Below are 12,595 nucleotides of genomic sequence, written 5' to 3'. Positions count from 1 at the left end.
CAACATTCGGGGGGGTTGATGACTAATATTCAGATCACACAAGTGCCAGGCAATGTCTATCTCCGACAAGAGAGAATTTAATCATCTACCCTTGATATTCAATGATTACTATCACTGAATCCTCCACTACCCAGATCTTGGCAATTACCATTGACCAGAAATTGAACTGGACTAGCCATATACATACAGCCCACACACCACTTTAAACATTCGCTCCCTCCACCATCAATACACAGTGACAGCAGTGTATATCATCTACAGGATGCACAGCAGGAACTCAACAGGGCTTCTTCAATAGCACGTTCCAAACCCACAACCTCTACCATCCAGAGCAGCAAGTGCATGGGAACATTGCCTGCTAGTTCCCCTCCAAGCCATACACACTGTTCTGATTTGGACTGCAGCAGTTCAACTGAGCAGCTCAGCACCATTTCTCGAGGGTAATGATGGATTGGCAATAACTGCCTGTCTGATTAGCAATCCCATATCCTGTTAATTAATAAATAATAAAAAATACTCTTTTTAAAAAGCACAATGGTCATTTGGCTGAAATAAGAATTTGAAGACAAGAAACCATTGCAAAGAAAAAGACCAGAATGTTACCTTTCTGTGTACTACATGGCTAACTTGTCCTTCATTGCCCAAATTTCATAGATGGAGATGCCAGAAAGGACTATCAAATACTGCAATTAATTCAATGTTATCCCCTACTCAAGATTGTGCCCTTGTAAAAAAAATGATTTGCTAACTACTATCCTCTTCCAGATGCTGCTATTCTGTATTTCTAATCCCAACAATAAGACTACTGTCTCTAATTTAAATCTTATTATGCAAAATATTGGTCCAACACACTTGCAACCCAGCAAGCATGAGTTAAATATTACCATGGCAATTTGTGAAAATTAATTTGACATTTGGTCAATTTGCCAGTTAACAATAAAAAGTGTCAGTCTGCCAAAAGAAAGTCATCCTTCCTTAGCTTCAGATACCTCCTCATAATACACAAATTGCAAATCATTGTGGAAGCTAATTCAAGTTTTTTCACCTCAATTACTCTGTATGGTAACCACCTCAATGTAAGGGTTTCTCCCGAATTCCTTATTGCATTTATTTGGGACTTTCTAATTCTTATAGCCTGCAGTTTTGGACTTCCCACCAGTATAAACTCTCTACATTTTCTCTATCTTTATTGTAGTAAACCACAATTGATATAGTAAACAGTTCTTTTCCACGTACTTCAAATTGTGGTTATTTGTCTATTTACAAGGATGTTTCTCATGTAGGATAACTGATATGGTCTAACCATAATTCTAACAGTCAAAAGATCACTTGTAATCCTTGGTATTGAAATTGAACTTTTTATTGATAATTAAACTGTACAGTACTTAAAATATTTTCTATAACTTTTCAGTCAGTAATTAAGATTGCATTATGTTCACTTTGTTACTAAAATTAAATTGATTTACATGCAGATAGTTGAGAGACTGACTCAATAATTCATTAAGGGAAAGCTTTAGATTAATGTTTCAGATACAGAATCAATTAAGCTCAATTAACATGCAAGTTGTAGAATGATATCAGATAACATAAAATACTGAGACAGTAATGAGATATGACAATGGAAACAGCAATAAAGGAACCATGGAAAAGATGTTATGAAATCACAGAAGGGTTACATGTAGCACAGGAGGAATGAACGTCAGGGCACCCAACTCAAAGTAGTGACATCTATGAGGATGAAGAGACTACATTAAAAAAGTACAAGTTTTACATTGTAAAATAAATGTTATAGTCTTCATATCTTCCATTTCAAATTCTGACATTTACAGTTCACCTCATGCCAGTGATAGAAAGAAAGAGAAGCTGCATAAAAGCTGGCTGATCCTTTGCCATCTACTCCCTCAACACCCTGCAAGCAACAAGTAACATTGAGTTTTACTTGGCTAGCTGGTATTAAAGCCTGTACTCAGTAGTAACAAGGTGATCCTGACTAGATTAGAGGTGAGGGAGACAGTCTCAACATGTTATTGGACAGAAGTCTAGAGCTGGGAAAGTATTCATGGAGAGATGAATCTCCAAAACACTAAATTATACCTTTAAAAATGTATTGAAAGTGCAGACAATCACTTTCAATACATTAAAATTGATTGCTCAGAAGTATATAAGCAGACGAGTTGGAGTTAGCTATAAGCAATGATTCAATATTGTAACTACTGATTGAAGATAGGTGGCTGCAGCCCTGATCTTTGCCAGTTCAGTGTTAGTTGCTTGCTAAATATTCCTCTTAAGGTTTAAAAATACCCTCTCCCATATCTAGCGATATAATTACAAAACAGAAATCTGCAAGACTTTAATTTGCACAAAGACAATATGAGTATATAGGCAAAGTCACCAACTACTTCATAGGAAAGAATTTTGAACATAATTCAGACGACAAGGCCATAACTAGATACATCAAGTTCCTGATTTCAATACTGTTCAAACAACAGCTTACAAATAAATCCTAAAGACGACAAACAGGTAATTATCCACCTGTCAATCCTTCCATTTTCCCTGATGACAGATTGTAAAGAGTAGGACAGTTTTCTGGTCAGCAATATGATAGAAGGGCAATTAAAAACCATTACAGTAGTTTGTCAAGCATAATCATGGACCAATCTAATGGAACTCTACGGTCTCCAATGCCCTCTTGGGGTAAGGTATCTAAAGGAGGAGGGATATATGGAATGGATAATTCTATTTGGATCAAGTTTATTGCAAAATGCAGCTAAATGTTGATTACTCACCTTAGGTGCAGTTTCCTTTAAGCATGTTCTGCCTATCTATATAGGGCGCAAGCAGTGAGGAATGTTGTACTTTTAAATCTTAGTGCTTGCTTTAGGCTCTATGCTTGACTTTGCTCCAGAATACAATTCAGTTCTTTCAATTACAGCAGATTGCATTTCAAGATTTGATGAACAGTGATAGGGGAATATTGCAGCAAAAATATCTCCCCAAATAAGACAAGGAAAGCATTAAAAACCAAGACAGAAAACGAATCCTGATCTATGATTTTCTGCACAATCATCACTCTCGACCAAATGATAAGAACCTGGGTTCATACCACCAACTATTAATCTCACTACAATCAACAAGAGTTGTTACCAACATAATTATTATATTTGTGAAAATTACATTAAACACTTCTGCAAAAATACAACATTAAATGGAATAATTAATCTTGGAGCACTTCTCAGGCTTTTTAGTGCTGATAGAAATCATGGTGAGAAACATTTGAGGCTTGCTCTTGCCCTTTATGGGGCAATTTGAATCTCTCAATGTATTACTGCCCATATTAAATGTTTTATATATGTGTGCATATATATTATATATATATGAATGTATATATATATATGTACCCACAGCTAACGCACTGCATGCAATGCAGAAACCACATATTGCACACTTATTCATAACTACTATTGTGGTGCATATGCAGTTTGTATAGCACTATGACCAGTATGTCTATACAATATAGACATATGGGCCACAGTGCTGTATAAACTGCATATATCATAATGTGGTTATATGTCCAAGCTAACTGCGGCTTAATATGACTGCCTACTCTGCATTAACCTCATTTATAAGAATAGATTCTGCTCATTACCCTTGATTCAGAAATCATGTCCATTCAGCTCCTGACAATATTGAAATCACAGAATGATAAGAACAATCCATTATGTCCATGCCAACTCTTTGAAAGAGTTATCCATTAACCTCACTCCTTTGGTCTTTCCCCATAGCCCTGCAAAATTTCCCTTTATAAGTGTATATTCAGTTCTCTTTTGAAAATGTTGAAGATCTGTTGAAATACTTACTGGAGTCATACATCTCAAATCCTGCTTGGAAGGAAGGATATTAATAACTTCCCTATATTTCTGATGAGAGGTGGGGGTTGATCTGAGTGAAACTAATAAATGGCTTACCTTTTAGGTAACTATTTTGTGCACCAATGACATTGATAATATTCAGATTTAACTGTGAGGAAGAACAATTTGTATCCTGTTTCTTACCCCATCTAATATTCCTAGGTATGCTCACAATAACCAAACATTAAAATCCTGAATGTGTTGCATGATACTGATGACTTACGTTCACAAAAATTGAGATTGAGAGTTAAACAAAATGTCATACAGGCCATAACCTCATCCAAAGATGATCCTTTGTTTGATACACTGCACAGTAATTTATGAGCCTTCATAGTGCTGGTTGCCTCTACTGACCAAACTGATGGTGATCTTGCGGTTTGCTATTATGGGCTGCCTTGTATGGTTTCTATTTTTCATTGTAACTTCCTTCATTAATGTTGGAATTTTGATTTTTTTGTGAGTTAGCTTCAGTAACTGTCAGTGCCTGTGCACTGGATCACTAACCCCGTAACAATTGCAGTTGTGAAAACATGTGACCCAGCAACACTTTCATTGACAAACAAAATACTTGTGTAAAAAGTGCAAAGATTGTGAGTAAATTCACAAGACTATTTTGTTTTGGGTTCTACATGAATCTCATCTCCGTCTCGAATACTAAACGAGTGAAGAGCACGTGTGCTGAATCTCATTTCTTCAGGCCCAAAAGTCTTTACCATGTCTTGATCAATGTAGTACAGACGCATGTTATTGATCGGTAACTGTACGACAGTTCGAAGTTGCTTCTTCAGATCAGCCACTGTCTGATCGAGACGAATATTCATGACCTCAACTTTACCTTCAAAGTGAACTTCAACCTTAGCACGGCTCTGGGGTCGAAGGTCAACCACTGCCAATGGTTCCAGAACACCATATTGAGTTACCAGTTCATGGTATCTAGAAAATAATGGACGCAATTAATTTCAGATGGTAAAGAACTTGTATATTTTACGCAGTGTTCAAACTCAGTGGGACAAAGCCCAAATGTTAGCACTAATTATTTTAGAGCATTAGAGCTAATCCTTCATCCAAGGTAGAGCAATCTTTCTCCTTCAAATTAATTTTGCTTACATACTAAATCAAAATTCACATTCATGCAGACAATACATTAGGTGTGTCACAGGTGTAAAGTTAATCCATTAAATGGATGGGTTGCCGTGGTTCATCACAAAGTGAAGAATATAGAAGTAAAAAACTGATACAAAGTGGTGTCTCAAAACCAGCAGCCTTGGGACACATCTGTGCCCCTGAAGAAGCAATTAATTTTTTGCCACTATCTTGCCTTCTCCCTGTAACCCTGGAATTTTTCTTTTTCAGATAATCTAACTCCTTTTGAACGCCTGATTGAACCTGCCTCTACTAGACTCTCAGGAAGCTCATTCCAGACACTAACCACTTACTGCGTGACGAAGTTTTCCTTCATGTTGCCATTGCTTCTCTTGCCAATTACTTGAAATCTGATCCTCAATCCTTCCACCAATTGGAACAATTTCTCCCTATTTATTCTATCCAGACCCTTCATGATTTGAGTACCTCAGTTTAAATGTGTCACTTTTAGTATTCATTTTAGAAGGAATATATTGATTTAGGAGACATTGGCACCTGGATTTTCGAAAGCAAAGTAATGGTAGGTTTCCGACTCATGCATATTGCAACATAGCTGCCCTATTTGCATATCCCTCTGACACAAGTCTTGTTTGACCCAGCAGTCTGGTTATTTCCCTCTATATGTTTCTTCTTTTTATTTTAAAGGTCATGCAAGATCTAGTTTCCAGGAGTTGACTGAGGCACCGCTTACCTGTCAATAACAGAGGAATAACGGGGGAAACTGCTGTGCCGCACATTACTTTCATTCATCAGTCATACCTACAACAGGGTATAAATGGCAACACTGGTCCTACACTGTGGCTAAGGTTTGGGTCAGGCCTGGTTCAGCCAGCAGGGTCAAGGGTTGCTCAGACCACTTGAAGCACAATACTGCATGGAATGGTTCATTACGTTCTTCATTCGGAGGGCACCTTTGGAAATTTGCATTCTACTGTGGCTTCATTAATAAAGCTAGCATAACAGTATTTTGGGGGCAGAATACTTAAATTATTAACCTTTCAATTATGAGTTGTCTCCATGGGGTATTCTTGAAAAACCTTCAATACTTAAAACACTTTTTGGACAATGTGGTTTTCGGATAGCCAGATTTGAGGTACTGTACCTGTGCTGTATTTATACAGAAGATTGTTCACAGAAGTAGAATGATAACAGCACAGGAAGCAGCAATGCCGATCTCTGAAAAGTTATTCACCTAGTTCCACTCCCTTGCTTTCTCCCTACAGCCCTGCACATTTTTATATTTTAAATAATAAACTAATTCCATTTTGAATTCTTGATTGAACCTGCCTCCACCACATTCCCAGGTTTACACTCTGATTTGTGAAAAAGTTTTTCATGTTACCATTGCTTCTTTTGCCAATTACTTTAAATTTGTGCTCCCTAGTTTTCACTCCTCCCAATAATTGGAACAGTTTCTCTCTATCCTAACCAGATGTTTCATGATTTTGAATACTTCTACCAAATCTAAAGCAGACTTTAATGTAAATGCATTCATTTTAGGAAGAATATATTGATTGCCAGTCCATAGACTTTCAGCTTGATATCCAGGTTTAATGGCCCATATTACATTGAGATTAGACAGACATGAGTTTTTATATTCCTTGAAATAAGGAGAATTAAGGGAAATTTGATCAAGACATTTAAACTAACAAAAGGAGTTGCTGGAATAATTTAGAATATTGTTTCCTTATAGTAGGGAATGCAGGACAAAGGGAAACAATTTTAAAATTTGAACTAAATTAGTTCAGAAGCAAATCTTCAGCAAGAGCGTATTCACATAAGACACAATGTGAGAATGTGGCTATAAAACACTGTGTCAAAAGACACAACATGGTTGAACAAGCACCTTAGGCAGCCTTAGCATGAGCAGCTCAAGAGGACTTCACGGGCCCAATAGGCCCACAGTAGCAGTCACAGACAACCTCAAGACAGTTTCAGATACTATGTACATACTCATGGTAAGGCGGAGCAGTTCTGAGAAATATCAATTAAGATTCAATGGCTCAGTGCAGAATGCTAAAACAAATTGATCTGTGGTTTATGAAAGGAATATCATTTTAGTAATAAATTTTAACTGTTCAGATAATAGCTCAAACACTGATGATTAGCCCCTGTGCATTTTGAAGAGCAAGTGGGAGAATGAAACACGGTCCATGGAGTATTCTAATCTATCCCTGTCCACGAATAAGGTAATATGAGCAGTTCATGGGAGAATCAGCCTCATACAAAGCTGGACAGAGAGCTGTTGTTTGAAAAGAACATTCCAGCACCTGAGAGAATCTCTAGAGATCTGAACCCGACCGGCTTCACTTTCACTCCAGCAGCACTTCACAAAGAGTTGGTACTAGTTAGAACCATTTGCAGATTTGCACAATAAGAGCATTCTTTCCAACTCAAAACGGAGATAATCAAAGTCTGAAATGATACCTCAGCAAGCAGTCATTTCAAATTCTGTTAATCAAACCTACTTCGTCCCTTGGCTGACTGCCACTTTCCCAGCCCGCTTGCTCTACACCAAAATCCTCAAATGTGCAATGATCCTACTTGCACATGTATAAAGATTCTGAAAGCACATCTTCCAAAGCAAATTCAGTGCAAACTGAAAAATCTTCAAGTATCTGTGATTTAAAGATCACTTGAACCATATGAAACAAGAGAAAGACATTTAGCACTACAAATACATGGCAGCTAAAGTGAATCAATCTTAATATTGAAACAAAAAGGATACAGGTGTATTGAAGAGGACTATTGGCTCAAAATAAACATAGTTCCAGGGAAAAATGAGACTAGCCTTATCTTAGCTTAGAACATAGAACATTACAGCGCAGTACAGGCCCTCTGGCCCTCGATGTTGCGCCGACCTGTGAAACCAATCTAAAGCCCATCTAACCTACACTATTCCAATATCATCCATATGTTTATCCAATGACCATTTAAATGCCCTTAATGTTAGCAAGTCCACTACTGTTGCAGGCAGGGCATTCCACACCCTTACTACTCTGAGTAAAGAACCTACCTCTGGCATCTGTCCTATATCTATCACCCCTCAATTTAAAGCTATATCTCCTTCTGCTAGCCATTTCCAACCGAGGAAAAAGGCTCTCACTATCCACCCTATCTAATCCTCTGATCATCTTATATGCCTCTTAAGTAACCTCTTAACCTTTTTCTCTCTAACAAAAACAGCCTCAAGTCCCTCAGCCTTTCCTCATAAGACTTTCCCACCATATCAGGCAACATCCTAGTAAATCTCCTCTGCACCCTTTCCAATGCTTCCACATCCTTCCTATAATGTGGCAACCAGAACTGTACGCAATATTCCAAGTGCGGCTGCACCAGAGTTTCGTACAGCTGCAACATGATCTCATGGCTCCGAAACTCAAACTCTCTACCAAGCTTTAGACGTATACCTTGGATTAATACATGCTTTGGGAAGAGGATGCAAATGATAAAAACTTTCTTTTGGCAGGGATCAAAATAGAATTTGTTTTTGGAAAACATAGAACATATCATTCAGCCAATAACTTAATCCTTTACACATATTAATCTCACTACTAATCATTTTATCGCAGGTTTCATCCTTTCAGAAATCAATTATAAGCTGAACTCAATTATAGCATTTTTCAATCTCCTTGTTTACATATCACAATTATATTAACTTTCATGAGAAAGATCAGTCAAAATTTTGAGTAGAGGAACCTGATGATTGAACCATTTACTATAATGAACAAATCACCTGGTCCTTTCCAGAATCTCAAAACACTTCTAACTGATTTAACTGGTCGATTTTTCCCACAGATAAAATGGCAATGCATTAACATCAAGATCCAGTTAAACATCTATGACATCAAGGACACAATAAAAGGTAATAAGGATTGCTGAAACATAGAAAATAGTAGGAGGCCATTCGAGCCTTTTCTGCTGCCATTCATTATGACTATTGTTGATCATCCAACTTAGTAGCCATGATCTTATTGAATGGTGGAGCAGGCTCGAGTTGGCAGACGGCCTACTCCTGCTCCTAGTTCTTATTATGCTTTTATGACCTTATGAATCAGTCTGATAAATCTTTCTTGCACTCCTTTCCTTAGATAAGAAGACCAAAACTGCACACAATATTCCAGGTGAGCCTGACCAAGACCCCATATAATTGCATGAAGACATCCTTGCTCCAGTACTCAAATCCTCTGGCTATCATACCATTTATAAGAAGAAAGAAATAGGGGCAGGAGTAGGCCATCTAGCCCCTCGAGCCTGCCCCGCCATTCAATAAGATCATGGCTGATCTGAAGTGGCTCAGTTTCACTTTCCCGCTTTCTCCCCATAACCCTTAATCCCCTTGCTTACTAAAAGCCTATCTACCCGTGTCTTAAATATATTCAGCGAGGTAGCCTCCACCACTTCAACGGGCAGAGAATTCCAGAGATTCACCACCCTTTGAGTGAAGAAGTTCCTTCTCAACTCCGTTCTAAACTGCGCCCCCTCTTATCTTGAGGCTGTGCCCTCTAGTCCTGCTGTCCTTTCTGAGCAGGAAGAACCTCTCAACCTCTACCCTATCCACCCCCTTCATCATCTTATACATCTCAATAAGATTCCCCCCTCATCCTTCTAAACTCTAACGAGTACAAGCCCAGTCTATTCAGCCTCTCTTCATTGTTCAACCCCCTCAACTCTGGTATCAGCCTAGTGAACCTCCTCTGCACTCCCTCCAAGGCCAAAATTTCCATTTTTACTACCTGCTGCATCTGCTTGCTTTCCTGGATGCCCTACCTGGAAGGATGGTGGAGACAGGATGCCTCACGTCCTTTAAAAAGTACCTGGATGAGTACGTGGCACACCATAACATTCAACGCTATGGGCCAAGTGCTGGCAAGTGAGATTAGGTGGGCAGGTCAGGAACTTTCATGCATCGGTGCAGACTCAGTGGGCCGAAGGTCCTCTTCTGCACTGTCGAATTCTGTGATTCTGATTCTGTGAACTACCAGTGAGGAGTTCAACCTATTTCTTCCGGGCACTCTGGTTTCCTCCCACATGCCAAAGATGCGCAGGTTGGGTGGATGAATCATGCTAAATTGACCCTTAGTCTTCCAAGATGTGTAGATTAGATGGATTAGCCATAGTAAATGTGTGGGATTACAGGGATAGGGCAAATAGGCTGGGTAAAATACTCTATCAGAGTCAGTGCAGACTTGATGGGCTGAATGGTCTCTTCTGCACTGTAGGGATTCTATTCTATGACTGGTGTACGAGGACACCTAGGTCTCGTTGCGCATGTTCTTTTCCTAATTTATGGCCATTCAGATAGTAATCTGCCTTCTACTTTTTGCTACTGAAGTGGATAATTTCACATTTATCCACATTATACTGCACCTACCAATCATTTGCCCACCCACTCAACTTGTCCAAATCATACTGAAGGATCTCTGTATCCTCCTCACAGCTCATCTTCCCACCCAGCTTTCTGCCACCTGCAAATTTGGAGCTATTGCATTTCATTCCCTCATCTAAGTCATTAGTATATTTTGTGAATAGCTGGAGTCCCAGCACTGATCCCTGTTGTATCCCACTAATCACTACCTGGCATTTGGAAAATGACTCATTTATTCCTGCTCCTTGTTTTCTGTCTGCCAGCCAGTTTTCTATCCATCTCAATACACTATCCTCAATCGCATGTACTTTAATTTTACATGTATGTGGGACTTTGTTGAAAGACTAGTGAAAGTCCAAATAAACCACATATCATTGAGATCATACAGTTAATGCAATCCAGCACTGGGAATTGTAAATACTGTTTAATTGATACCCTCCAAATCATCTCTTTTAGAAATGAGCCCTGTGGATATCGATTGGCTTTCCTTTGTAGGTTAGACAAGTTCTAGCTCCATGACAGTACAAGTGGCAATTTTTTTGTTCGGAACATACATGAGGATAAACCAAGCTCACAATGAGTAGATAATAACACCTGGTTCTCTTCCAGACTCTGGAAAGTTGGTGAAGACCACCCCCTCCAGCATGAGTACCTGATTTAAAGTGGATTCAGATGGAGTGCTTGACATCTGACCACCAAGATAATTAAAAATTGATCTATATCAATGAAGGAAATTAAAAAGTGACAAACTGCAGCTCTAAACTGTTCCTAATTCCAAAATGGCAATCAGCCAATTGATTTGTTATAATATTAAAGACTACTATGCTGGGTGGTGGTGAAGGGGGATGCTGAGCTTGCAGGAGTAGGATACTAATTATGAGGCTATAATAAAAACAGCTACTACTGCTCTCTATTGCCGTTACAGTACAAGTCTCCATTCATACAGCAATCACAACACCCAACATTTTGTTACCAGTCATTTTAATTCTCCGTCTCAACCACACTCTGACCTCGGTCTCCAATGCTTTTCAAACTAAATGCAACAGAAGTTCAAGAAGCGATAACCCAGTTTTTCAATCAGGCCGTTTACAGCTTTCCAGATTCAATGTTAACTTTAATAATTTTAGATCATAACCACTGTCCCCAACTTTTCCAACATCAGCGATTGGAAATTACTCTGCTATTGCCACTTGTATCTACTCTAGACATCTTTTGTTATTTTCATTTCCCTTGATTTGCAGTCAAGCATTCTGTCACCTAATTTCTCTTCCACTATCACAGGTTTCACCCCTCTCTGTAATTCTATAAACAGGGGGTTGTCAGAGGTTGGACATCAAGGAGGGGTCAAGCATTGGAAGAGGGACTGGGACCTTAATATTCAGGGATCTTTGACCTTTCAGAAAGATGGAGGGAAGGAAAAGGTAATGGGGTAGCAAGAGTTGAAACGAGGCCAATTGTGTGAGAGACAATCTAAGCTCAGGTTTTGTAGAACTCATTTGGGTGGAGGCAAAAAATAACAATGGAAAGAAGACATTGATAGGAGTATAGATCCTCAGACAGTAGCCACGCTGTACAAGAGGATATAGTTCAACAAATAATAGGAGCATGTAAAGAAGAATCGAGCAATAATTATGATTGACTTTAATCTTCACACTGATTGGGTTAATCAAGTTGGAAAAGGTAGCCACAACAACAAATTCATAGAGTGCACTAAGGATAGCTTCCTAGAGCAATTTGTCATGAAGCCAACCAGGGAACATGCGATCTTGGATCTGGTAATAGGTAACGAGGCAGGTTTAATAACTGACGCCAAAGTAAATGATTCCCTAGGAAGTAGTGATCATAAGATGAAAATTTAATATTCAGTTTGAGAGTGGAAAACTTGTTTTGGAAACAACTATGCTTAACTTAAATAATAGAAATGACAATGAAACAAGGACAGAGGTAGCTCAAGTGGACTGGGCAGATAGATTAGCAGGAAAGATAGTACGCAAGCAGTGGCAGGCATTTAAGGAGGTAATTCATGAATCTCAGCAAAAACATAGCCCAGTAAGGAGGAAGGATTCTAAGAGAGAGATAAACCAACCTTGACTAATCAAGGAAGTTAAGGAGGGCATTAAGTTAAAAGGAAATGCATTATAAGGAGGCAAAAGTCAGCGATAGCCCAGATGATGGA

General features: G+C 38.7%; 1 protein-coding gene across 2 annotated transcripts in view; it reads right to left on the bottom strand.

The window, feature by feature from the left end:
• Window positions 1-1,342: 1,342 nt before the first annotated feature.
• The window catches only part of LOC145359960 (tubulin-specific chaperone cofactor E-like protein), a 125,189-nt gene continuing 113,936 nt past the window's right edge, over window positions 1,343-12,595 (bottom strand). For both annotated transcript variants that reach the window (XM_080214853.1, XM_080214852.1), the window contains one exon: window positions 1,343-4,841. In XM_080214853.1, coding sequence (XP_080070979.1) covers window positions 4,517-4,841 — 325 coding nt within the window. In that variant the 3' untranslated portion in view covers window positions 1,343-4,516. The remainder of the gene's footprint in view (window positions 4,842-12,595) is intronic.

This window comes from Carcharhinus amblyrhynchos, chromosome 29, assembly GCF_965287045.1.
Source record: "Carcharhinus amblyrhynchos chromosome 29, sCarAmb.v2.hapA, whole genome shotgun sequence".
In the NCBI taxonomy this organism is placed as follows: Eukaryota; Metazoa; Chordata; class Chondrichthyes; order Carcharhiniformes; family Carcharhinidae; genus Carcharhinus; species Carcharhinus amblyrhynchos.
The sequence above is the reverse complement of the archived record's forward strand: the minus strand, read 5'-3'. Positions and strand labels throughout refer to the sequence as shown.